Source organism: Channa argus, chromosome 21 (genome assembly GCF_033026475.1).
Source record: "Channa argus isolate prfri chromosome 21, Channa argus male v1.0, whole genome shotgun sequence".
In the NCBI taxonomy this organism is placed as follows: Eukaryota; Metazoa; Chordata; class Actinopteri; order Anabantiformes; family Channidae; genus Channa; species Channa argus.
The window spans coordinates 7,667,967-7,695,690 of NC_090217.1; the positions used below are offsets into that span (position 1 = coordinate 7,667,967).

Genomic DNA, 27,724 nt, shown 5'->3' on the forward strand with positions numbered 1-27,724 from the left:
TTCTTGTAGTGTAGGGACATACCTTTTCTTTTCTCTGTCTGCAAGCCTCCTCTGCTGAGACCAGGGTTTTGTAGTAGGCGCTGCGCTCTGCTGTAAAGTGAACCTTGGACAGAGCATTTTCTACAAGCGCTACGGACAGATTCACACCCTCGATGTGCAGCCAGCCAATGAAGTTTCCCGCTTTGTCCATGCTCTCTACTTCAACTTCCACCTGAATAGAGGGGAGGGGAGAAAGGAGAGGAAGACAAGACACACAGTTAATGTTCTTTATCCAAGATTAGGTTTGAGATTCCATTACAGCAATGAGGTAAAGTGGGTCCTTTGAGCAGACACCACAGTTAAATAGACACATTGGTGGAGGCCCATGAGCTTTCTATTGATTAGCTGGCGCACACACAGAGATCCTGTTTCATTCTTCCGTCGTGGATTTCTCAGTCAGTGAAATCTGGTCTTTGTGACAATGGCAGCAGTGGCCTCTAGTCTTTGTGCACAATGAGGCTAAATTTGCCTTGACATATTCAATTAAGCAGGGCTGTCAGCATTTTAACAGAAGCAACTTCTGTGTGCGTTTCGAAATCTTGCAGCCCTAAACTGGACTGGAAGTGCACAAAAAGAAGCGTTTTGAATTAGTGCTGAGTATACACTTCAAACGGAGTGAGTCTAAAAATTGCCAGCCAACTTTTCTGTGATGTAAATCATGCGCAATTCTTGACACCCAAGTTGTAATTTCTTTATGTTAACAAATTACCTGACTGAAATAACTCTGCTGACAAAGATGGAAAGACCTCCCAACGTTGCACATGATGGACTATATCCAAATTCTGTCTATTCAAGCTAATTATCTATTCATTACGTTTAGTTTCATAACTGATTTACGACCAGGGAAATAATAGGGTGGGGGGGTGGTGGGATCAATCGATTTTTTTTTCTACTCCAAAGCCCCAGTCAGCGAGAAACTGCGAGTGCAGGTGCTGAAGAGATAGGGAGAAGTCAAGCGATTAAGACTTGGGCTCCTTAGCCCTGCAGCCACAAGGGAAATCTGAAGGGAATTAAGTTTGTAAACTGCTTTGCCTTGTTCTTAGCCAAAGTAAATGTCCTACTATTAAGCCCAAAATTGGCAACCTGTGCATACACCAGCGACATGCAGATCTCAAACCTGCACCTTTTGGATCCAATTACTATTTTGATCAAGCCGTTACTAGCCTGACAATAGTGGCTAAATGGTAAAATGGTTAAATACTAACCCTCTGTACTAATAAATAATATCTGGGGGGCTCGGAAAAGTCAAAAGAAGAGCAAGGACGTTAGTCTAGTCTCCTATGTCCAGACCATGATACAATCTCGGTTCACTAAGACCCTTTCTATGTCTATATAATCTGCTCCTCTTACTTTCCTTTTCTCTTCCTCTCTGTTATCTCAGTTACTCACCCCATTTTATCTCTCTTTGTCTCTAAGTGCAGAAGTAGTTACATAACTAGGCTATTAGAGCAGCACTGGTCCTTCGAGCACCCAAATGTCAAATGGGGAAGTGGGCGAGTGCTAGAAAAAGGCTAGAGCCAGCTTAACTGTTATCAACTGCCACTGAAGCAGCAAATACAAAACCAAAATAAAAAAGCACTACAATTAAAAATCAACACTTTAGCTGGGAACAATTCCAATTTGGAGGAAAACTATAAACTCAACTAGAAGTTGTCTACTCTGATTGGTGCAGCCACTGCCCTTCTGTGAAGTGAAAAGATGCCCAGCTCCTAGAATCCATTCCACAAGGTGTTAGAAGATTTGATGCAAAATTTAGAACAATAAAATCTGCAGACTGAATGGTCTTGAAAGCAAAAACTGCTTATTATCCTCACAAGAAACAGTAGCAACTCCAGCTAACTTTGTGGAATAAAAATGCCTTCTGGAGACCCCCTTTTTGTCTCATCTGCCTTTACTAAGCAGTCCGGGTCTAACAATTATTCATTACGTGATCTATGCCACAAACTCAAAGTCAATGTATAAAGAGATGAGTTCATAGTTTAACTAGGGAAAATTACACATTCAAAATGTCTAATTTGATTGTCTTCTGTATTGCTTATAATTTACAGTCTCTCACACTTTGCTATCCTGAGGTCAAATATATTTTCTCTCTCTACCTCTATTGTTTGATACCCTTGCTTGGGAAAGTATAAGTCTCCAGCCCATAAAGGAACAACGTAAATGTGATGAATGTAACAAAGGTGTAGAAATGACACAGCAAGACAGATCAGATCAATCAACTTTTTTATCAGCACTAATATAAACAGGTGAGAGAGAAATTAGAGCAGAACATGTGGCCTTGCTCCTTTTATCATAGTAAATGTAATAATCTGCGCCGTCTACATTTACTCTACTACGCATAAAGAAAAAATTGATATGGTACCGGGGGGTGGGGGTTACCATATCAAATTGGGGGGGGGGGCATTCAACTGCTTAAGAGTTTGATCAGACTGACTTTAAAAATACGCTCATGAGAAATTTGAGTTACTCTTCCCTTTAAAGTAAACAGCTTTAGTCACAATGTGGAGAGGATAGGAGAGGCGGAGTGGAAACTACTTTGAGTAGAGCCCAGATGGTTCCCAGTGGAGGCCTCCTCCGAGCCAAGATGGCTCCCGCCGGAACAAAAATGGGCTCTGGTAATCTCATAAACGCTGGGATTGTGTCGACACACTGGACAGAAAAGAGAAAAAGACAAAATACGCCTACACACAGAGCCTTGCGCGTGTAAGTGCAAGCACATACACATGTGCATCCATTCACAAGTAAAAAAGACAAAGCCATTTGGTAGCACTGAAGTGAAACCTGCCCAAGGGTATGTTTTAAAACTGCAGCAGATTTAATTCACTTAGCTGTTTGCAAGTGAGGAAAAAGTAAATAAATAAATAAATAAACTAAAATATAATAATAAAGTAATTGAAAAATAAAAAAAGACTGCGGTAGGTGACACGTCATGTCAGAGCCATACCCTGCACTAAAAGAAAATGAAACTCAGTGGGCTGGCAATTAAAAAGTAGCAAGCAATGGGACTTCCTTTGATCCGTCTATCCGAAAGAAAACTATATTTTGAATACCTGTAGGGAAAAAGCAAATAAATAACCATGAGGGTACAGATCATGGCGTCAACATTTATATGTTGAGCCCATGAGGTCAAACCTGGCTCAAAGGTTAGAGGCACAATTCCTGTATTGCTTTATGTTTGCATTATGTGCTATTAATCCTCTCATTGGGAAAAGTGAGCAGGCTTTATATATAATACAAAGCACAGAGAAGATTAATCTGTCAGTCAGTGGTTTCAATCATCACTGATGGCACCTCTGCCACCACTTAAATCTGTTTTACTGCATATTCCAATTACCGAGATCACAGTTATCACCGTAGAGATTTAAGTTGGTATGAGTCAAATTACCAGTTCTGGTCGTAAAAGTTTAAAAGCTGAGGCTTTGACAGCAGCCAACAAAGCATTTGTTAAGTGTGTAAGCAAGACTGCTTGTGTGCATGTGTGAGTGAGTGAATGAGTGAGACAGCTAAAGACTGAGTGTAGGAAAGTGTGTGTGCTTGTCAAAGAGGCCCCTGTAATGTGCAGATGCAAGCAGTGAACACCAGGAAAACAGACTGGCAGGTGGAGACGTGTTGGCGTTTCTTCATTAAGCAAGGAGGCGGAGTCTGCCTTTATGTCTACTGTACACTGCCACTTATATGGGCTCTTTTCAAGTCTGTGTGAGATTCCCTGCATTTAAAAGTAAAAATCAAGTTTCTATAATCAAATGCAGCAGTAGATTATTTTTATGTAGGTGTGTACATAAGTGAGAGGACAACTGTGCTGGAGCATTTGGGGATCGAGGATTAGTCACACTGATGAATTTGGGTTTTTGTGTGTAAAAGGACCAGTTGTGAAAGCCAGCAAACACAGCAGATATCAAGGTAACAAGGTAAGTACCAAGATCAGTATTTTAAGTCAGCACGTTCATCTCTCCCGTCATTTTGGCTCACTGAAAACAAATAAGACCAACATAAAATATGTAGGAAAGTGAGAAAAAGAAAACATTAACACACAGCCTTCCTTTTGCTCACCTAGCAGAAGGAGCCATTTATCAAACCGTCGTGTAAAACATTGAATGAGTCAATTAGAGGTGTTTGAATGTTCATTCTTTTGTGTGATAGGGCAAAGAGTTCAGTTCTCCTCTTGAGCAATGAATGGATCCTAAGCCCTAATTTAAGGTGCACAATGGGGAGAAAATTTCTTACCTTACATATTAAAAAATTAAAAAACTTCTGGCACCTGATTTTAGTTTACTCTTACTGATGAGAATTACATTTTTGTTAGCTTTAGTCAAAATCACATATCCATCTTGTTCCATCAATAAAATTCTGGTCAAATTTTTTTGGGGGCCTACAGCTGTCATCGGGTCAGCGAAAACCGCCGTTAATTTGTCCTCACACACAGCGTCCATATTATCCGCAGGGAGCAATCGAGAAGCTGCATTTACTCACATTTTCACAAACAAATTACCATGGGTCTAATGGATTTCTGTAGTGAATGTCTATAGAAAGACTTAAATAGTTACTGCCAACACTAAAGTTTGTTATGCGTTTTGGAAAAAGTATCAGACTCTGAATAACAAGTCAACAAAAAAATTGAATGTTTTTTGGTTTTATTTATGTTTTTCCCCATAAGTGTTGGCATGCTGCCTGCATTTTAATAGTCTGTCTCAGCTGGTTTCGTGTCATCTTTTTTAATTTTCAGTGGACTGTTGATTAGTTGTTTTTTTTTTTTCCCCAAGAATAAGTAATGTCATATGACAGAGACAGAATGTTCTTGAATATTTTACAAGTTGTTTCTTATTAACAATAGAATGAAAGGTCAAACGACTGAAGACCCTTTCACGTGCACTGGAATCCTTACATTCTTCTAACTTTGAACAGAGCGGCTGTATGTAAGAACACAAATGTCCAATTGAGATGATTCCGACATTATCCGAACATTATTCTGCAAGCCCCCCTAGTAAGAATTATGTGCATGTAGCACGCTGCTCTGTCCCCACTTGTTGGGGGGATTAAAGCACATGCGTATTGATAATGTTTTTATAAACATTTCAATAAACTTTTTTTTTTTTTTAAAGATGCATGGCTCTGATGTGCTGTAACTAAAACACTGATTCCCACAGCCTAAGCTTTCTAATATGTTGCTATATGCCTGAGTGCACTGACATCAAGCAGAGTGCGGAAACTTCTGACTCCCACTGTGTATCACGTGTGAGACACAGCTCTGGACAAAGCCCGGAGCACATTTGTCCTGACATTGTCTGGACACCATATGTGAAAGAGGCGTAAATCAATTTTTGAATAAAACATGTTTTCAGGCAACCTGTATATTCAATACCTGTACGCAGGTTGCTGAACAAGACATTCCATGAAGATTGTTCATTATTTCATGTCAATTTGTCTTTCACAATATCATTTAGTTGTTATAAGTTAAATATTGGTTAAATACGTATATCTGGTTGTTTGTTGTACGGAGCACATTTTTTTAAGACTCAGCTCTATAGTGTTGTTGTCTGACATATTATACACTGCCAACAAAGTTGATGATTTGTCACATAGCCATGCTCCTTCATTTGGACGTATGAACATCCATTTCAAGTCCATCATCTCTCAATATTGTCCCGTATGCTGGGTTGTATGAACTTTTTCTAAATGGAAATAATAAAGAGTTTCTATATATAATATTTGTACCCTCAAGCAAAATACATACACAATTCTAATCAAATTCTAATAAAAAAAAAATCTGTACGTCACAAAGGTGCTGCTTTTAAGAGGAGCTAATTAATCAAAGCTATTGTAAACCTAATCAAAGTGTTCAAGATGACAGATGAGCATGGGGCAAAAATAAACACACAGCTAGACAATTACTACTAAAGCATTATTGGCCTGTCAAAGGTTCTAACAGTCTAAATGCCATGACAGTTATGTGAAAGGGAACCTGCTTGGCTCCACAGTGAGCAGCATGTTTGTGTGAGTGTTTGCGTGTGCGTGTATTTGCCATGACAACCAAAAAAAGTATTTTCCTCGCAGAGAGACAAAGTTTTTGAAAAATGAGGACATTTTGGCCAATTCTAACAACTTCCAAGGTCTGCTTTAGGGTTAAGGTCATAATTAGTCTTAGGTTAGCACATTCGTTGTAATGTTTAGGCTTGGTTAATTTTATGTGCTGTGAGATTTGGTGTGTAGGCACTGATTTGTAAGCAGTTGTTAGTACACCGGAGAACAAAACTAACATCTCTGTGCTGCTGTCACCGTTTTGTGAGGGCACTGACTATCTGGACAATGCTAAGCGTTAAAGATGAGGATACACATCTTAATATTTATTTTGGGTAATCTTTGCTGGCAAATAGGGAAGACAAGGAAAATGGCAAGTTGCTGAAAGTAAATACTTTTAACACCCTGAAGCTCTTTGGTAAAAGTCAAAAGTGCTGTCATTTGGTTGGGGGCAGGGGGAGCACACAAAGCAACATGCAGTAGAATTGCATGTCAGCCTCTAAAAATCATCCCACAGCCCATTATAAACAGTGTGGGGCCATTACTAAGGTCCATAAACTGCTGTTAATGGAGCACAGTAGCTCAGCATGGCCAGGAAACAGGGGCACACGCTAAATCCCTCAAAATAAACATTAGCTATTTGATTATGGTAATAGGCACTTTTCAAGTGTAGTTATCCTGATGTCCTACTGATAAACAGACCTAACCCTAACAAAAGACCCCACTTTCTTAAGTGCTACACTTGTTTTGTACATATCTTAGTGCCTCTCATCAGGGATGCCTGCGTATGAAATAGCTAAATGTGTTGGCATGTCACTGTGGTCGAATCGAGAGAGGAAAAGGCCAGTCAGTTCCAGCAGAAATCTATAAATATAGATCACCTTCGGAAAAAAAAGAGAGGTAGAGAGCCCGAGAAGAATAAATGAATGAATTCAACAAAGCACTATTGATCCCTTAATGGCACAGATCAGGTAGGGATGTAAATAGCCTATTAATGGGGCCTGTAATTAAAAATAAAAATCTTCACATGGCTAGAACAGCTGCAGCCAGTGTTAAAGAGAGACAAATCGGCAAACCTATCGCTCACGCAAGCAGTGTTACACACACTGCTGAAAGCCACAGAATAACCTGAAAAGGAGACAAGACTAGGTTACAAGTCCTGTCTGAGGCAAAACTCATTCCACAAAGCTACAACTCCAAAATTTGTGTAGTGTGGTCGCTGCAAACGATGCTTGAAGTGGAACCCGATAGTATCCCATGTTGTGCTTGTTTTCTGAGACTGGCTGGGTTGTCAGTCCTCCATGCATGCTCAGTAGGAGGTCACCCGCCTATTTTTCCATCGATTGAACACTGAGATAAATGCATAAATATACTTGAACCACCTTGGGTTGACGCCGTTTTGCCATGTAAAAAACAAACATAAAAATCTTTTGTCCTTTTGTCTCATTGTCCACATTTAACACACTCTAAAAAAAAAATTGGGGATAACAATATAATATCAGCAATACCATAACAGTGGTCAGGCTGGTGAAACTGTCTTGTCTCATATCTTAAGCCAAAAAGATGCCTGTGGGTTGTTGGCTGTTGTTCCTTTGGTGAACTATCAGTACATCTAAGCTTGGCCAAGTGTCAAACCTCTGGCACCAACCCATTTCAGTCTAGGTTGGCGCATTAGCTATTGGACTGTGGAGTCAAAAAACAAATACATTTGTAAGATGCTAATGGAGTTTAGCCTCGTTTGTGGGAAAAACAAATTTTCAACCAAGTATATTAAGATGCAAATGTGCTGAATATGTATAAAATTACATTAGTAAAAAAGTGCTTTTATGACACGCCGATGTTTATTGTACAAGGAGAATAAACATGTAGCGCAAAATGGAGGACAGAACAGAACTTGTGTTGAAAGAAGAGGCAAGATGCTCTCCATTTACAACATGGTATAAGGTGAGGTTAGGCCTCACCTCAGCAGGAACTAGCTGTACACAGCGCTCACTGCAGAGCTAAACTGTGTCTCAATCTGGCTGTCTAAACAATTTGGGAGCAGAAGGACTGTTTTGAGACCCACATTGCTACTTCCTTGCGTGCCCAGATTTTACAATCAAAGCCGCAGTTCCACTGAGGAAAACAAATATTTTACCAGCCCTACAGCCACAAACCTTTATTGTTCCAAATTTGAGTATTTTACCTCAGCTCTCGGGAGCGAACAGTCAATTTCGTTTACATCTGAGGAGAACCTAAATAACTCTGATTGCCAGGGTCTTTGCGTGAGAAAGACTCAACACACACAAACACAAATCAAGTGCAGTTATTGAAGCAATTTTTTTTTCTATTGTTCTGACCAGTTTCAGCAAAGGATGGTTTGTCAGCAGTAATACAATAACTTGCACATTGAGAAGGATGTGTTTGTGCATGTGACTATGCATGTAGAGTTTCTTCCAAGGTGATCAATGTGACTCAGTGGATCCCATACATCACTGTCAGTGCTGGGGTGGGGAAAAGTCATACGGCTTCTGGAATGGTCATTAATGGCCGGCCAAACAAGCATGATCCAAGTCATTAAACCTGCCTAATGCCCATCAATATTTTCTTTCATCAATAATTGATGTTTCCTCTCTGTCACTGTTTTGACAAAACACAAGGATACAGTGAAGTTGGTAGAGAGGGTTGAGGGACAAAGACGGAGAAGCAGAGCAGGCTAAATGAAGTTCTTCCAGTATGATTCCAGTTAATACAAGTGGCAGACAAAATTATTTGGCGTTGTTACCATCCACACCTACGACCAATTTACAGTCAACAATTAACATAATACGCATGTCTTTGAACTGTTGGACTTGTTACCTTCTAGGTGTTGTTTTTGAATCTCTTATTATTACAGCTGCCTTTCAAGAAGAGATCAAACTTTATTGTCCATTTTTCACAGATTAAAAACAGCAGATGTTTTTATAAGCCACTATTTTTCCTTATGGTTGTTAGTTGGAGATAATTTGCAGTTGATGGAGCTACCACATGTACATTTACACATCATAGGTGTTTTCCAAGTCAAAACCTAGCAAACGAGTCTGTGACACTAGGGAATAGTGCAGCAATTCTGCCAACATAAAAACTGACAAGGTACGACATCAGTCATGATCTCTCCATCAGGCCTAATGGATGAAATGTGCAGCCATAAGGCTTGATCTTTCAATGAACATGCTTCAACTCCCATTTTAGTTCATTACTTGGATCTTCCTAGTCCTGTGATCTGCTATGAATTTAATGTTAGTTATACGTGTATCCATTAAGAAGGTTTGATGGTGTACAAAGTACATATCACAAAACCTACTGTACGTGAGGTATGAAGGGGAAATAAAAAGGAAAAACTGAAAGAGTCAGCAAACCTAACCATGCCAAACCTGTAGTTAAATGAATTTATAGATCCTTTGTCGTTCAGATCAAAGAACAGCACAGCTCTCCCAGGGCAACACACCGTATTGGGGCTTACCAGCCTGGTTATTAAAATCAATAACAGCAATAATCACAGTCCATCTCAGTTTTAGGAGAGGTGACATGGCATGCTGGTCAATGGATATTGAGCTACATTTGTAATATTACTAATATCATACCATTCCCTTTAACTGAGCGGTGTGAGTGTAGATAATAAATTGGACAGGTAAAGTAAGTTATAGAAGAGATGTTAAAACAAATGTCATAAAGCTCTGTGAAAGTTTGCAACACAAGCTAAATACTACGTCTAAATGAAAAAAAACGAGGGAAAAACAAAAGGGTGAGAAGCTCTGCAGTGACTGGAATAGACACTGTGATTTGATTTTTAAGCATTTTAAACTTAGCTCCCAGAGGTACAAAGTGTCCTGGGCTGAGACACCCACCTTCGCAGGGTCCTAAGGTCTAGGAAAGCAGTGAGAGGCAAGACACCAAATTTTCAAATCACTGCCTGAAGCAATGAAAGCTAGGTGAGAGCAGTCAAGCCACACTGAGCACATTTAGCGGCGGTCAAAATGATTGGAGAGGGCATTAAGCCACATTACCTCTCAAAATGACAGCGTTGCTTTCCCGCAGATCCATTTAAACGTACACCTCTGAGTATATAACCAATACAGGTTAGTCATTGTGCAATCACTGAGCAGTACAGCAGCAACAAATATGGAGAATGACGCGGTAACAATTACATATTGAACTATCAATTTAGAACTCTAGTTAAATTCAAGTGTAGAGATTCTCTCGTGACAAGGAGTTCCATTAAGTGTGGTGTTTTTATTTTTTATTTGTTATTTTTTACATTGGGTCATACAGTATACATGGGTAACTCACCATCTTAAGAATTAACATAAGTGTGTGTGTATGTTCTGTTTTATGTATTTATTATTATTATGAATAGGTAAAAACAGACGCACATAAACATACCACCATAATGGGAAGCACCAACAGCCCAAAGAAAGGCTGGCTAGTAGCTATAAGTTACCAGAGCTAGTAACCTCAAGAATTATTGTTGTATCCATCCATATATGATTTATGACTATGTAGCACAACAGAAAGTATTGCAAGGCAGACATCTTATTGACAGTGAAACTATAAATATCAGCCACATGAGCAGCTGATTGTTTCCTAATGCACCACTGGCTGCACTTTATTGAATTGATTATTCATAACAGAATTGTAGAATTTTTAATATGTATAATTCTGAGGCCGTGATGTCCAAACTGCAACTTTGCATCATCCACAACACTCTGTAGGGACTACAATTCATTAGTGGATATTTCAGTTGAAAAGCAGCTGCAGCTCATGAGGACAAGTAAGATTTGGACGACACCCAGCTGGAGTCTTCTCAAAGACAGGAGAATGAAAGGGCTGGACTGGTCAAGTGATCATAGTTACACTATCAATTTTTATTCCTCCCTTCATTTAAAGGAAAACGTTTCAAATGGATCTGGGCACAAAGATCCAAATTAGATACTGATATTGACAGATTGAATGAAATGTGGTTCATCTCATCATTTGTGAAAAAAACTACTCAAATTACTACCGAACCCAAAAAGGATATTAGGACTACCTAAAGCCAAGCATATTGCGTAAATACAAAAAAACAAATGTAAACAAAATGAGACAAATCTGTATTGCTGCTTTAGAAACAAACAAACAAAAAAATAAAAAATAAAACACCACAACTACCACTGCAATGTTATTTGGACTTCAATGACCTCAGGGGTGAAAGATGGCACGTGAACGCCAGAAGGGGCGCGTCACAATCATGGCCAGGCCATCATCATTTGTCTCAACCTCCTTTTTCTATCCTCTTTCACCAATTGACACAGCAAATGGCATAGCCAGTCTGTCACTCAAAAAGCCATTTATGTTCTCCTACACTTTGCCTGTGCTGACTGAGTGAAAGAATAAGGGAGTAGAAAAAGGGGGAGGAAAAGAGCAGACAGAGGTATTTTTCAACATAGCTTTTTGTCAATTTCTGTGTGCTTGTCAAAATGAGAGGCAGTTCCCGGTTCCTAGGCTGGTTTGAAGAGTTGTTAGGTAGAGGTTGAAGTTTGAGTGCGAGAAAATTGGTGGAGACGAGCTACCGAAGAGGTACTCCATGTTGCTATAAACTAGTAATACAGGAAAGGGTAAACACTGCAAGCTGAAGGCTGCCAGGAGTCTAACAGGCAAATATTCCCTGATCGTCAAACTGCATTTATTTTGTTGCACATACATTTTAACTGTAAAAGGATGGTATGGTACAAAAGAACAGATGTAGTATCTAGTAGAACATGCCTTGTGACAACTATGTGGGATATATAAAAGCCGCTTTTAGCTAAAATGAACGCTTTAGGCCAGCAGGTAGTTATAGTATCTTAAGCCTGTTTCACATATGAACTCCTGACAATGTCAGGAGAAATCAGCACAGTTGCGTTTCTCACATGTACTGTAACAAAAAGCGGGAGATCACGAGTGAGAAGCACCCACACAGGAAAAACTGCTTGATTTCATTGCACAATCAGGACGCACTGGAGGCACAGCATGATAGAAAATATACGCTGTGGGAAACAGGGTTTTGTTTACAGCACATCAAAGCCATGCATCTTAAAAAAAAAGTTCTATCGCTCAGCTACAACGGCAGTCAAGTAATTAGAAATGTCATCAACACGCCTATTCCCTCGCTTTTTATCTTTCCGTCGATTCAAGACAGCGCAACGTGCCGTATGCATGAGCTCACGCACATAATACGAACATTGCACTTAGGGGCTCAAAGGATAAAGTCCGGATAATGTCGACAACATCTCACTTGGACATTTGAGTTCAGGAGGACATCAGAATTCCAGTGCATGTCTGAAAGAGGCTATAGAGACAAGAAGAAAAGGAGAGGGGAAATTATTAAATATAGGCATTCTGGGTTAGCCTGATGCTGAATTAGACAGGTAGACACTATCTCTTGCTGGTAATTTTCCTCAGCTTAATGTACAAAACACTAGAGTAAATAGGGTTTTTTAATCCCCACTTTTCCGTTGTTAACCGCGATTGCATTTGAGGCTATGATATAGTAATGACATGCCTATTTAGAGCATTACAGCAGACACACACAAGTACCACAATAATGCCTGTGTTGCATTTATACGAGGCCTTTTATAAAACCGTGTCCATAAGAAGGCACGTTTGCCTCTGTTCCTCAATCATTAAATGTCTAACCTACCACAAAGTTTTAAATGTGACACCATCAGTTTGCTAGCACTTTTCTCTGTGACTTTGTTTCAATCATCCCTTTGCTCCGTTTTCTCCAAACATTAGGGGGAGAAAAGGGGGGGAAAAAATCTGTTAAAAACAAGACTGGGCCTCTAAACACCTCTATAATGAGGAGACAAGGGAGAGAAATGGGGCTAACATTTGTGAAATGAGCAATCGAGAAAGAGAGAGAGTGAAGTCCAAGTACAAAAGCAAGGGATAGGAGGTAGAATACAGAAAAGCTAAAAAAAAAAAAAAAAAAAGGCCACAAAATGACGAAACAGTGTTGCAGGCTCAATTTTTTTTTCATTCCCCATTCCTCCTCTCTCTGCCCCACATGACTGGAGAAGCACAGATGTTGCCAATCAGCAAGATGATCGTAGAGAAGACATGCTCTGACTAGAGAATAAGCAAAGTCAGAGATGAAAGTTGCAGGACAAGCAACAAAAAAAGCTGAAGTACTTTCATTTGAAAGGCTTGAAATTTAGATCAATGTTTCCTCAGTTGACAACAGGTTTAATTGCGTTACAAATCACAAGTACAGAAACTCGAAAAAAGTAAATGAATAAAAACATACACACACAAAAAAATTAAAAACGCATGAAGATCATTCAAAAAGTAAAAAAGGTATTACATCACATATATTCCTTCTACAGCTGGGTTTTATTACCATAAGGAGAGTGATGAGTCACTCATGAATCAGTCAACGATGTCAGTACTACGTTTTTTTTTCTTTGTGCAGTATCTCTAGGGCTTGTGTCAGAGCTGCAGCACATTTTTAGCCATTTCCTTTACTTCGGTTTCCTTGTCAACTACTTGCGCAGGACTGTGAAGCATGTGCATAAAGACCATGGCTTATTCACAGTTCAATAAATTCCAATGTAAGCCAAACCCCAAGTGATTAACTCAAGAGATGACACTGTCACTGTGACAGATGCATTTATGATCTTACATACTACATAACAAAACTAGTAAAACTTTTAAGGTGGCAGCTGTACACATATTTTACATGTGCCATCATTATGGTTATATTTGTTTACCCATTACTAATCTTTTTACATTATAAGTTGGGAAACTGGTCGAAAACTGGCTTTTTTTTTTGGTTTTGTTTTTTAAATCAGTTCACATATGTGAGTGTCCATTCATAATTCAGGATGATGCACTGACAAAGCCTGTCTAATAGAGGCCCTTAAGAACTTAGATGCATATGCATGCATGTAATTACAACCAAATAGGTTTTATAAAAATAGCAGGAATATACTCTACATAAGAGATTAAATCAAATATTCACATTTGATACATTTGGCTTAGAGTGCACCATTTCCTGCAGGGTAGCTTTTAACATCACCAGGTGTGAATTATGACAATTGTGCTTTTGAATAGGATGGATAACTCTCACTTCAAAAATAGGCAGTGGCACACGCACTCTTAAAATTGAATTTCAACAATGTGACTGCAGGCATAAGCAGGCACCCCACTGCTGCATCATGCAGTTACAAGCCACAACAGTCTTCTGGCCAGCTCAACACTGTTGCCCAGACTTACTGGTTGAATACCCAATGGGGAAGAAAATCCGTATGCCCACCCACAGGTTGTTCTCAAATAGTTTGACGGAATGAATAAGCAGACAGCTCAAGTGTTTCCTCAAAAATATAATTCAAGCTAAGGTGTCACTGTGGTTTCATCAGTTTCTAGTCATTTATTGCTGTGCACAGGTGAACCACTAAAATGGATGACTGATGAGTGATGGGGAACATGGAGGAAAAAGACAAGAAGGAATGGCAGCCCTTGAACAAGAGTGTCTAGACAGTTAAGTTAGCAAAGCCATCTCCAGGCAAAAAAGGCATTTTAAAATTCACATTGAGTCTTGGCACCACTGTGTTTAACTATAAAACAACTTGAATGAACCTGCAGATCATCTGACCTTCAGGGGGGACAGAAAATGTGAAAAGGGGGGCATAAGTTACCAGAACAAAGACATGAAATCACAACACGTGTTTACTAACGGAAGATGAAAGCATGGGCAGTGTTGAGGGAAGGCCTAAAAAGGCCTTTCATTATATGAATCAGCTGCTAATACTTGGGAAACTTTCTAATTGAACTTGTGTGATATACTCCCAAACATCATTACCATTACAGAGAGCTGTTACAGAAATAGAAACGTATTACTTATTATCGCAGTAAAATTACCATTTACATTTGTGCGATATAGCAGCAATCTGTAAGAGTACTCTAAAGGAAAAAGAAAAAAATAGGTTTCAAGTCAAAATGACTTTTTGCAGCAGGATATCCACCAATGGGTGGCAGGAAAATGAAAATGAAATCAATGCCTGCCCTGGGAAATTACCACTGTTCATCCATGTGTTAAGCCAGTGTGTATGCATGTGTGTGAGTGGGTTAAGGGGTTATTACAGGAAAAAAAATAACTGGGCCATGCACACCAATAAACACAACTAGGATGCAAGTGACCTAGACTGATGCCATCAGTGGGAGAACTGATAGAACAGAGAGAGAAGCAGTGGGAGGACGAGTGGGCAGTACCCTGTGTTGATCTATAGTACATTTACCAGCAAACAATGGAAACTGGACTTTTGGTGATAATGTGAATGAAACATATGTGGGCTGCGGTGGCCTAATGTTTCTTACCTACCACCAACATGCATCCAAACATGAACATAAATAACAGCGTGTGCAGCTTTTTTCTACTCTCAGTACTGGACTCAGATTAGAAAGAATTTGACACTGGACATAGTCCATGACAGTTCTAAATCCATCTCAAGCAGTCTTTCACCAACAGACTTTTTCTCTCACACACTTTTAAAAAGAGGCATTTATATTCAAGAGCTTCTTGCTATATCTAGCTATCTAGAAAAACAACACACATGACCACACAAAAGCTTGTAAGATTACCTCACACGCTTTAACACACAAAGTTAAGCTAATGTCAGATATGTCTCCCCTCTACCGCTCACTAATTTCTTTTCCTACCCTTGCTTAAGGCAAGCCAACCATACCAATTTTAATAACCTTGAAGGTATGTAAAAGTGTTAACATGCGGAAAGGGATTAAAAGCCAAAACAGAGCTGTGTGTGCATGTGTGTCTCACATAAAATCTGCAGACATTAGCAAGATTCCTACAATGGCAATATGCAGAACAAAAGTGGTCTCACTGTGCTTAGGTCATTTGGTCTGGTTTGTGTAATTAAGTCCTAATATAGCAAACAATTTTTGTTAGATTCATACAAAGTGTGATAACAGTTGCTGTTTTGTTTGTTTTAAACAAGCACAGATTTCTAAAAGCTGACGCCATGCCTATCTTCAATGACACACCACTATTTCACCTTGTGTATTCACCCACACCAACAACTTGTTGCCATATGTAGCTGTACTTGGGAAAACTCAATCGACATCCTACCCTCGGCTCTCCTTAGTGACTGTAAGCTGCCTGTGTGGGAGGACTAGCTCTGATAGAATGAACTGCTGTGTTATTGACTACAATTTAGAAAGTGCTGCCTGCTGCTTTCCCCCCTCTTTTCATTGCTGGGACACTGCTGGCCCCCAGTCCTATCCTAGCTCCAGGGGATATCCCTGATTGCACTGCTACAGAAAATACATTTAGCCAAGGTCGCAGGGGCTGGAGTTAAAGGTGAGGTGGGGTGTGTGGGTATATGCTGTGTCTAGGGTGCTTTAGCCTGTGACCTATATTTCATTACCATCTTCCATTGCTTTTTCCTTTAACCCAAACAAAAGTCTTTTTCACAATATTTGCGAATGCCACCGTGGTTTTGCAAAAATACAGAGGTCTATTCTGGTGGAACTCAAACTCCAGCCTTGTCTATCCTACTTGGTTCAGTGAACATCTATTGAGCAGTTCTATTGTTGGAGGCTGTAGGTACACTGGCACCAACATTTGACCTAATTGTGGCTGAGCTAATAAATTAATTTAGCTTGGCTTCCCCAGTATAGGAAATGGAAGTAGAAAGACAGAGGGTATTACCCAGGAAAAATAACACACAAATGTTATCTCCCTAACACACACACACACACACACACACACACACACACACCAACCCCCAGCCACCAACTCTCTGCTACATATGAATCTAAAATGCTACTTCATGTCACAATGGACAAAAATGATTCATACCACCTTAAAGTATGCTTGACTTGTGTGTTTCTTGTTATTATTCTCGGAACAGACAACAGACACTTCATCTGAATGCAGTTAAGGTAGACAGGCTATCAGTAATGAAATCCAAATTGGAAAAAGGCCCTGTTCAGTCACAACCTCCCATCTGCTTTCTAACACATGAAAAACCTTGGAAAGGATTTTTACAATATTGTATAGTGTCTGTACCAAGATATATTATAATTCACACCAAGATGGACAAATAAACTTACAAACACACAAACATGGAACTGTAAATAAGCATTATTGGTATACACACATACACAGTGCTGATGTAATCTTTGGTATGACCAGGTGGACTTGAGTAAAATTAAATGCGGTTTTACTCGTTGCTGCCACCCTCGGGTTTTGGGAGTACCCAGTCTTGAGATGGAATTATACTTTTCAGTCGACGCAGGTAAATGTCAACACTGACCTACGCAGAGAAGAGAAATTTGGGTAACCCTAGACCGCAGATTGTGGTGCTGCAGTTTGATTAAATTACCTCTAACAGCGGATGAACTTGTTATAGTATGAAGCTACAGGAAAAGCTTAACATGCATTTGTTGGTATGCACAATAAATGAGTTAAAAGATCTGCTTTGTCATATAAATCACGTGAACTGAGACTAGTAGAAATAATGCCAAACCACAAAATGGGATTGTGCACATGCAATTTTGCAGAGTAATAGCTTCTAAGTCAGGAATTTAGTTTTAACCAAGCCAAGGACAAGGAAGCAATAGGAGAAGAGAGAGGGTTGGATCTAAATGAAGATGGTTTCTTTGCACCAAGGAGCTCCAATCTAGAAGATTTAGCTGCCCTCCATGCTGTGAATTACTATGTTTTTACCTTCACATTCTTCAGAGAAAAAGACATCCACTTCTTACACCCTGGCAGTTGGCAAGGCAACATTGTGATAAACGCATTTACAGGGCTGCACAATGAATTCTAATGAGGCCAGCTGACCAGTGACGTGGCCATGGTAAGAAATGGGGAGCATTAGCATTTGGTGATAAAAATATAAATAAAAAGGTACGAAAAGGTTACTGTATCATACGTTTGGCACATAAATAAACCACGTAGTATTGATAACTAACATTATTATATACATAGATGCATCGCTATGTTGGCTCACACTGATTGGGTTAGTGGCACTAACCTAACAATATCTTTATTCAGCTTCCAGCTAACATGGCGCTATGGCTAATCCCTTCTCTGGCAGCCAATTTGAACACAGCTCAGCAAAATGAAGCCCATTAGTCTGAGACAATAGCTGCTAGGGAAGCTCAAACATTGAATAACACAGGATGACAGAAAAAAGATGAGTGAAAACACTCTTTTTTTTTTTTTTTTTACTGTGTGTCTCAGTTTCCATGACCTGATATTACCAGGGTTTGAGAGCAAACACTTTGGCAAACACACACAACAAAAACATAGGCTGAATGAGCAAACACAATTAACTTGAGACTGGCCTGCAAATAGTAGATCCTAGGAAGTAACACTGTAGAGATAATGCGTGATGGTAGAGGGGGGGAGAGAAAAAGCAAAACGACTAAAGAGAAGAACAGTTTGAAAAGAGCAAACAAAAGATTAGGCAGAGAAATAAATAAACAGGACAAGAACAAAGTGTAAAAGGAATTCCAAATATGCAAAAAAGGCCAGGTAAAGGGCAACAGAGAAGGTGAGAGCAGGGAGGCAGAGAAGACCAAAAAAAAAAAAAAAAAAACCAACACAAGGAAGAACGAGAGAAGGATTATGAGAAGAGGAATTAATTACCACTGTTTGCTTTACTGTTTGATCAACATAAACCACAGTGGCTGCCTAAAGTGTGCTAAATAAAACTGCCAAATACATTAAATGAATATCTAATAGTGTGTTCAACACAGGATAATGTTAGAAGTGCTATAAATATTAGCATAATACATTGAGTGAAGGCCCCTACAAGGTCAGTAAAAGCAAACTAGCGAGACAGAGCAGGTATTGGGATGAAACAACTCATCTATTGTGGCCAGACGGAGGCCACTAAAAAAAATCCTATTGGCTTTTATAATCTCTTGATACGCTGGCTTACAACTGCTGTGTATATCTGTATGTGTGTGTGTGAGATGGAAAAAATGATAAACAAAAAAAAATCCTCACCAAGCAAATTAAGCTTTTACTAGGACACTGAGAGCAGTGTGCATGTGTTTTAGTGTGTGTGTGTTTGGGGGGGTTAAACATAATCTCTGGCAGAATTAATTTGTGGTAACTGAAATGAGGATGGTAAATGAAGTATCTAGTAACAAGTCATTTAACTCAAGGTCACCATCACAGAGTTTGGAGTGTCTGTATCAGTTTATATATATTTTTAAGTGATGTGAAAAGTTTAGTTTACAATACCATTGTGCCTGGGAACTAGTATGCAATTGGTCACGGGAACACTACTGGATAAATTGAAGGACATACTTGTGCCCAGAAACATGCGTACAATTTGTGATATCTCTCAAAGCACAAAAAGACAAGCCTAAAGTAGTGTGCTTATTGTGTCCTTCAAAATTGTTCTCTCAGTCCGTTTTACGCACGCAGAAACCACTTGAATGTACCGGTAATTCTTGATCTTGGCAACGGTAGAGGCAATGGCCTTATCATTACATTTATTATTCAACTGTACATTCTTCTAATTGCCATTGCTGCTATACTATACTGCAGGCCACTCTTTCAAACAGGACTACTGACACATACACACATACAAACAGACACAGGCTGCTGACCTACATGTAACTGGACACAGCCCAGATTTGCTGGCAGCCACCCTAGGGGATCAGTTCTACTGTTTGCATATACCCCTTGAACATGTTGGCTGACAAGTTGCTTCAAAGTAGGTCGTGCGAAACCCCCAAACTGCACCCAGTGCCATGCTGGCCTGGTACAGGGGTTGGCTTTATAGAGCCTTGTGTGAAGGAGGAGGTCAGGGGTCATAAAGCAGGAGCATGGTGATGGCATGACAGTGACAGGTCCAGCATAACTGCTCATCAAGTCAGTGAGTCCAGAAGATGAGGAGGTATTTTAGACCGTGACCATAAAGGAGAAATGTTTGGCCTGGGCATTATCCTGGCAAATCCAAAACCTTCAGAGAGCCTAAACTGACTTTGCCAGGTTTGTAACTTACAGCATTGGCATGAACCATCGAATTAATTTTGACCTGGAATTCCGGTTACCCCTGCAAAAAGGCCATTAGGTTGGAGAAGTGTTTAACTATAGGAAAGACCTGTGAGCTGAACACAAATCTATTCACATATACAAGACCCTGAAAAACTATCGCCATAATTATACATTTGTACAGGTGCTCTAGTGTTGGTCAGGGGGTTATTGGAAGACTATGACCAAGGATGCTTTAAATACTTAAATATGGGAAATTTTCACTGAAACAAAAATAGAGTGGAAACAGAAAAGAGAGGAAAAAGAGACACAGGCAGGAATATAGGCAAGACAAGAGAACTGCTCTTGCAACACTAGTTATGTGACCGTTCAGTGTTGTCAATCATTTTGGTTAGATTGTAGTCTGGGACGTACCATGCTGAGTGGAACACATCCCAAACTAATTCTGGGTCACTTGCTTATCAACTGGTGGCACACCTCACCCATAGAAGAGTGCAAAGACATTGTCTTACACACAAGCAAAGCTAGCAGTGGCAGTATGCTCAGTATATTACATTGGATTTTGTCATAATCAATAATCACACTGACAACCACAAGCTTGCATTTGCAGTTGGCTTAACTAACAAGATACCAATATGTTACTATTTTGAGCAGCATATCTGCATTTGTGTGATAACCTGTTTTGGTTTGCCTGTTGAAAATATGCTTGCATTATGTCAAGGTTATACTTGCTCAGAAAACACTGCAAGAAGGATGCAGCAGCGCAGCACACTTTGGGTATAACCCTCCACATGGGCACGGTGCTAGGGAATCCCTCCGGAAAGGAAAGGAAATAGCGGTTCTTTCTTACTTCAGGAAATCCCACCCTATAGTCTGGTGGCTGCCACCTCATTGTTACATGTGCTTCATTGAAGCCCATTCTTCTTCATCTGCAGTCAAGTCAAAGAAAAAGTGTGTGTGTTTATAGTATAGGAGTTTGCTCTATACTTTTTGTGCCAGTGGGAATAACGTACTGCGCTACGGGTGTGTGACCTTTTCTAGCTGCCGTGCTTTTTCTCTTCCCTCTCCACTCTCTCTTTCACACGCTTACTCTCAAGCTCAGACTCAAACGTACACAGACCTAGCAGCACTGTCGCAGCTAGCTTTACCAACCATCAATTACCCACACTGCTTTCAAGTTTAATGGACATGAGGCTTGTACAAATAAGTGGAGAAAGAAGGGTGATGGGACAGTGGGGTGCATTTGTTTTTCCTTTGCTCCTGCAGCAGAAAGGTAAAGCATGTCTTGTTTTCTCGTGCTCGCCTTCCTTAACGTGACCTTTATGGCTGTGTGCTTCCTGGAGCGACAGTTTGTGCTCAAATTGAGGGTTAAGGCCTGCCTTTTTAAAGTGCTCTAACTACCTGCAGAGGCATATATGATGGTGGGGGAATAGAAAAAATGCATAACAATTCTCTGATGTCTCATATCTCTTTATACATCTCTTCTTCAAATATGGTCAGTTTTTACATCTAAATTCTTATGGCCTATTCCAATCCCAGAGTAAGGTCAAGATGGACGTCTTAAATCTTACTCTTTTTTTTTTTTTTTTTTAAACAAGGAGTCAAAATTGAATCTGTTGAAATACACAATTAAAAAGTTTAAAAAAAGGATGCAAATGTAAGCTTGTAGGTCAATAGAGCAACGGGAAGCTGGAGATATAGTGGAGCGACACAGTAACAGACAGAGTGAGCAGAGAGGAAAAAACAACAAGGAGGTGAAGGGTGTGTGTGTGTGTGCGCGTGCGTGTGTGGGGGGGGTTAATGCACAAAATACACTGCATCGAGCCAAAGCACTGCTCCGAGTGGGATGCGTCAACAGTCCATTCTTGTTCCTCTATTTTCTCCTAAAGGACAAAAGAAAAAGCGTGAGATAGCAAAAGAAGATGAAGTTAAAAAAAATAAATAAATCAAACATAAAGCGAGCAGAAAACAGAAAGAAGGAGGAAGCAAGAGAGTGAGAGAAACACTGTCTCATCTGTCATCCTTTGTCACCAAAGCAATGCTGGAAAGCTCTGCCAGGCTCGCTGGAATGCCAGGATTATTGCTGGAGAGGAGAGGGTTAAAATCTGGTTGCTGTGGTGATGCCACTGTCCATCTCCTTTTGTTGGAACAGTCTGTCTATTCCTCTAACCCACATAAAGCCATAGAACAAGAGAATAACCATTAAAAAAAAAAGCAGAGGACACCAGAAGCAAACTGGTTTTTGAAGAGGTAGATCTCTAAAAAGGTCTGAGTGCTTTGAGCTCACCCAACTACCTCAGGACACTGCAGAGAGAGCAGGAGGGAAGGAGTGCGAGAGAGAGTGTGTGAGAGAGAGAGAGAGAGAGAGAGAGAGAGAGAGAGAGAGAGAGAGAGAGAGAGAGCGAGAGAGAGAGAGAGAGAGAGAGAGCGAGAGAGCGAGAGAGCGCGCAGCAGAGTGAGAGCAAGAGAGAGAGTGTAAGAGACAGATCCAAGCCAGCACACGCTCTCTCTTTTGCTGCTACAACGGATCCTTTTCACATCGACGCTACTGTTAACGTCACGCCTGTAAGCCGTGTGCTCACCTAGCGCTTGCCTTCCCCGTCTTGTTCCTCTCCCCACTTGGATGCTGCATTAGTGAGGGGGTTTTGATCACCACGAGGAGAGGAGAAAAAAGAATTGGAAAACAAGAAGAGAAAGAAAAAAGCCAGAGAGGAAGGAGAAACTGCGCACCACCCCTCCTTCCTTTAACCCACCTTGATCAACCCAGCTACAACACCCCCACTCCTCCCAGCACCCCATTCCATCCCCCACCTCACTCCCCCTCTGAAGAAATTGACGGATTATTGGGAAGTGCATGGGAGGCAGGCTGCAGCTGCTGCTGTGTGTGCTCGCTACTGCTGCTGTGTGCTTCGCAGGGATGATGTGTGTGTGTTAGCATTCGCTGCTGCTGCCACTGTGACTGCCGAGGCTGGAGCGTGTGGCTAGTTAAGAGGAGAAAGGAGCTAAAGAAGGCAGTGTGTCGCGTAGCCTTTTAAACCCCTGCTGAGCACTATTGGAGGAGAAAAAGAAAAAAAAAATCAAGTGGACACAACGCCACTTTGAGGGGGAGAAAAGGAAAAAGAACGAGAGAGCTAGAACAGCTGTAAGTCTCTCCAACCGACCAAGTGATTGACCACTAAAAAGTGAACAGAGGAATAAAGAGAGGAGGGGGTCGGTGTTTTATTTTTATTTTTATTTTTTTTTGGGGGGGGGGGGCGTTTCTGGACTTTTAAAGCTTCCCTCCTAACCTTTACAAACAAAAGACAAAGAACACTGAAAAGGACTGTGGAATTTTGATTCAGCGTTCTTCAATCCAACCACCACATACCTCATCATTTTGTTTTTGGGTATTTGGTGCACAAATATTTGTGCATGTGTGTTTGTAGGGTCACCTATGCTATGGAGACCTGGGTAAGGTGTCTAGCTGGGGGATCAACTGTCGGATTCCAAGGACAAGCAGGAGAAGAGGAGCCGACAGCAAGAAGAGAGCAAGGGAGCACTACTGCTTTGGGAGCCTGACTGGATTCCTATCTACATTTTTTTTTTCCCAATCAACAAGAAAAGGGAAAACTCTTACAAAGGGCCTTCAAATCTTTCTCTTTGGATGTGTGGATTTACAAAAAGGCTCATCTTGTTTAAGCTCTTTGGCATTGATGCTTGTTTTGACAGAGCAAATATAAAAAGCCGTTCTTTGCTGCTCTTGGATATACATACATCTGATCTGAATACCACAGCTCTTTCTAATTACAAAAAAGGAGGGAAGATATATATCTCAGATCAAGGACCTGTAATAATACCTCGAGGTAGGTGTCTAGTGTTTCAAACCATCTTTGTATAAATTTTTAACACTATACCGTCCCTTCTGTCTTGTAATACAGTTTTCGCTTGCTTAGATAACAATCATGTCCTTCTCATACACACGTTTCAGAAAAGCCAGTCCGCTTGATCCTCCCCTGTCCTTCTGCCCCTGACCACAGTTCATGGAAATAGAAGCATTGGTTAACTGAGAATAGGTCAAATCCTCTTGCCCCTTATCAAGCACCCCAATGTTTTTCCCCTTGTCCTCTTCAGTTTCCTTAACCTCTTTACTCCAGTCCCCTTAACACTACCACCAGCCAACCAGCTACTCCCCTGTCCCCGAAACACCCAAACACCCCATCCTCCCCCCAGATGATGCTGAATTATGAACGTGCCACATCATGAGTCTCCTGGGGCGGGTAGCTGTGCATCGTGCCAGGAAAGCCGCCCTGCTCTGTGTACTCTTTCTGATGGCGCGAGCGTGGAGCAGTGCCTCCGTGGCCTTGGCGGGGGCGGCGGTATCCCAAGGACCCCAGGGCTGTCCACCGCAGTGTTCCTGCAGTACTCAGCAGGGGAAGGTGGTGTGCACCCGACGTGGCCTCACTCGCGTGCCCCCTGGTATTCCAGCCAACACGCGGCACCTCAATCTCATGGAAAATGCCATTGAGGCGGTGCAGGCGGACTCCTTCCGCCACCTGCACCACCTTGAGGTGCTCCAGCTTGGGCGAAATGCCATACGCCAGATTGAGGTGGGCGCGTTTAATGGACTCACCAACCTCAACACACTGGAGCTGTTTGACAACAGGCTGACTGTGGTGCCCAGTGGGGCCTTTGAGTACCTGTCTAAATTAAGAGAACTGTGGCTGAGGAACAATCCCATTGAGAGTATCCCCTCGTATGCCTTCAACCGGGTGCCCTCCCTTATGCGACTGGACCTGGGAGAGTTAAGGAAACTGGAGTACATCTCAGAAGGAGCTTTTGAGGGCCTACAAAACCTCAAGTACCTCAACCTGGGCATGTGCAATGTAAGAGGTGATTTGCCAAACCTGAGTCCCCTCAAGGGACTAGAGGAGCTGGAGATCTCTGAAAATCACTTTCCTGAAATAAAGCCAGGCTCCTTCAAAGGCCTGCGCTCACTGAAAAAGCTATGGATGATGAACTCTCAAATCACAGTGATAGAGCGCAATGCTTTTGATGACCTATCTTCATTGGTTGAGCTTAACCTCGCCCACAATAATCTTAGCATTGTGCCACACGATCTGTTCTCCCCGCTCAGGTACCTGGTGGAGCTCCACCTCCACCACAACCCTTGGAACTGTGGCTGTGAGGCTGTTTGGTTGGCACGCTGGCTTAGAGAGTACATCCCTACTAACTCAACTTGTTGTGGACGCTGTCACTCACCGGCCAGCATGAAAGGTCGACAGTTGGTTGAAGTAGAACGAGGTGAGGGTGCAGCAGTTCAGTGTTCTGCACCATTTATTGCTGATGCACCACGGGACTTTAACATTTCTGCAGGACGAGTGGCTGATCTTCGTTGCCGCACAGCCCCAATGTCTTCAGTGCGCTGGCTCCTACCCAATGGAACTATCTTGACACATGCTTCTAGTCACCCAAGAATATCAGTCCTCAATGATGGCACCCTTAATTTCTCAAATGTCCTGGCAGCAGACACAGGCACTTACACATGCATGGTGTCCAATGCAGCTGGAAACTCAAATGCCTCAGCCTACCTCAATGTGAGTGCAGCTGAGCTTAATACATCCAACTTGAGTTATTTTACTACAGTGACTGTAGAGGTCTTGGGGTCAACCACTGAGATGCCCAAACCTAAAACCACTACAACCACAGCTGCTGCTGTCGGGGCTGGGGTCGCTGGAGGAGGAGGCATAGGCCTAGGGACAACAACTACAACTGCCTCCCCTTCCGTCTTTCAGCCAGTGTTTATCTCCACACCAACTGTGCTACTGCAAAGCACTGACAGCGCACCAGGTGCGGTTAAGCCATCTGTGGTGCCAGGACTTCAAGGTGCCACTGGCAAGCCAGGCAAGTCTGGCCCAAGCTTGGATGAAGTGATGAAGACCACCAAGATTATAATAGGTTGCTTTGTGGCAGTGACACTGCTGGCTGCTGTGATGCTCATCGCTTTCTACAAATTGAGAAAGCGCCATCAGCAGAGGAGTACAGTGGCAGCTGCCCGCACTGTGGAAATTATCCAGGTGGATGAGGAGGACCTTCCACCACCAGCGTCGGCAGCCCAAGAGACTGCGCTCACGTTGCCTGAAATCCGGGACCACAACAGCATACACAAACTGGACTTCATCAGTCACAAGACTGATTACAGCTTTCACAAACCCAAGGCTGAATATAAAGCCCAGCCTGATTTCACCCTTCATAAGCCAAAGGCTGAGTATACCACATATAAGCCAAATATGGACTTTAGTAGCCACAAATCCATCCCAGATTACAGCACTCACAAGTCTACACCAGATTTCAGCCTTCATAGACCAAAGCCTGACTACAGCCCATTTAGACAGGACTACAGCACTCACAAACCTAAAGTAGAGTACAGCCCCTTCAAATCAGACTATGGCACACACCCCAAAGTGAAAACAGACTACAGCCCTTTCAAACCTGATTACGGTACTCATCCTAGGCAAAAAACTGACTTCAGTCCATTCAAACGAGATTATAATACCCAACCGAAACCTAAACATGACTACAGCCCATTAAAATCGGACTACAACACCCAGCCTAAACCTAAGGCTGAATACAGTCCGTTCAAGCCAGACTTCGGCACACACCCAAGGCCTAAACCGGATTACAGCCCATTTAAACCTGACTATAGCACTCAGCCTAAACTGAGAACAGATTACAACATCCAGCGGTCTAAAACCGACCTTACCTACAAACCCAAGGATCCATACACCCCCTATAAGCCTCCAACAGATTACAGCGCCTTAAAGACGGACTTCAGCCCCCACAAAGCAGATTACAGCGCCTTCAAGTCTGACTTTAGTCCACACACACAGAGACCCCAACTTGACTACAGTCCACACAAAGTGGACTACAGCCCCCATAAAATGGACTATAGCACCCTAAAGCCCAAATACAACACCTATAAACCAACTGGGCATGGGGCTAAATGGACAGACAACAATGTTGGTAATTCTTTGCCTCGAACCTTGCCCAGCACCATCACAGCAATGGCTGAGCCCTTTGTCATAAAAACTCACGCCAAGGAGAAGGTACAGGAGACTCAGATATAACAGGCCCACAAGAAGGCTCCCATTCCTTTCCCTAGGTCCCTCGCCCCCACACCTCCTTTCATCCTTCCCTCATAAAGTCATGCAATAGAATGCACAATGAAAAGAGGACAGGAACTACTTTTTTGTACAGCGTGCAGACTTAAAAAGACTGATGATTTCTTGTTGTACATGCTTATAAATAAATATATATACAGTATATGGACAAATTGAAACTACCATGGGCTGGTGATAGAGAAACGTATATTAAAAAGAAATTGAAACTATTTTCTAACTTGTAACTTCTATTTAAAACAATGAGTTGTTTAAGATACTGTCTTGACTTTGACAAATGAGGGTAGTCTTGTTTTAAAAGGGGCATTCTGTGTGATTTTTTTCACCATGCTACAGAGAATGCAGTGATAAGAAAATATTTATATAGAGAAGACTTTCTTTAACAAAAACCGAAAGAGATCAGTGTTGATCTTTACAGGTTTATCTTGTAAAAGCACCAAGAATTTGTACTGTGCCAAATGTTATAAATGCAATAAAAAGGATTTTTGGAAGAAAAAAAGAAAGT

At 41.4% G+C, this 27,724-nt stretch overlaps 2 protein-coding genes across 2 annotated transcripts in view; one reads left to right on the plus strand and one right to left on the minus strand.

The window, feature by feature from the left end:
• Positions 1-27,724, minus strand: part of snd1 (staphylococcal nuclease and tudor domain containing 1) — a 159,618-nt gene that overhangs the window by 58,841 nt on the left and 73,053 nt on the right. The window contains exon 17 of the mRNA XM_067489517.1: positions 23-211. Coding sequence (XP_067345618.1) covers positions 23-211 — 189 coding nt within the window. The remainder of the gene's footprint in view (positions 1-22; positions 212-27,724) is intronic.
• On the plus strand, positions 22,531-27,722 carry lrrc4.1 (leucine rich repeat containing 4.1). The gene is made up of 2 exons (XM_067489516.1): positions 22,531-23,907; positions 24,033-27,722. Exon 2 carries the CDS (start codon positions 24,304-24,306, stop codon positions 27,166-27,168), a length of 2,865 nt encoding a protein of 954 aa, XP_067345617.1. The 5' UTR covers positions 22,531-23,907; positions 24,033-24,303; the 3' UTR covers positions 27,169-27,722.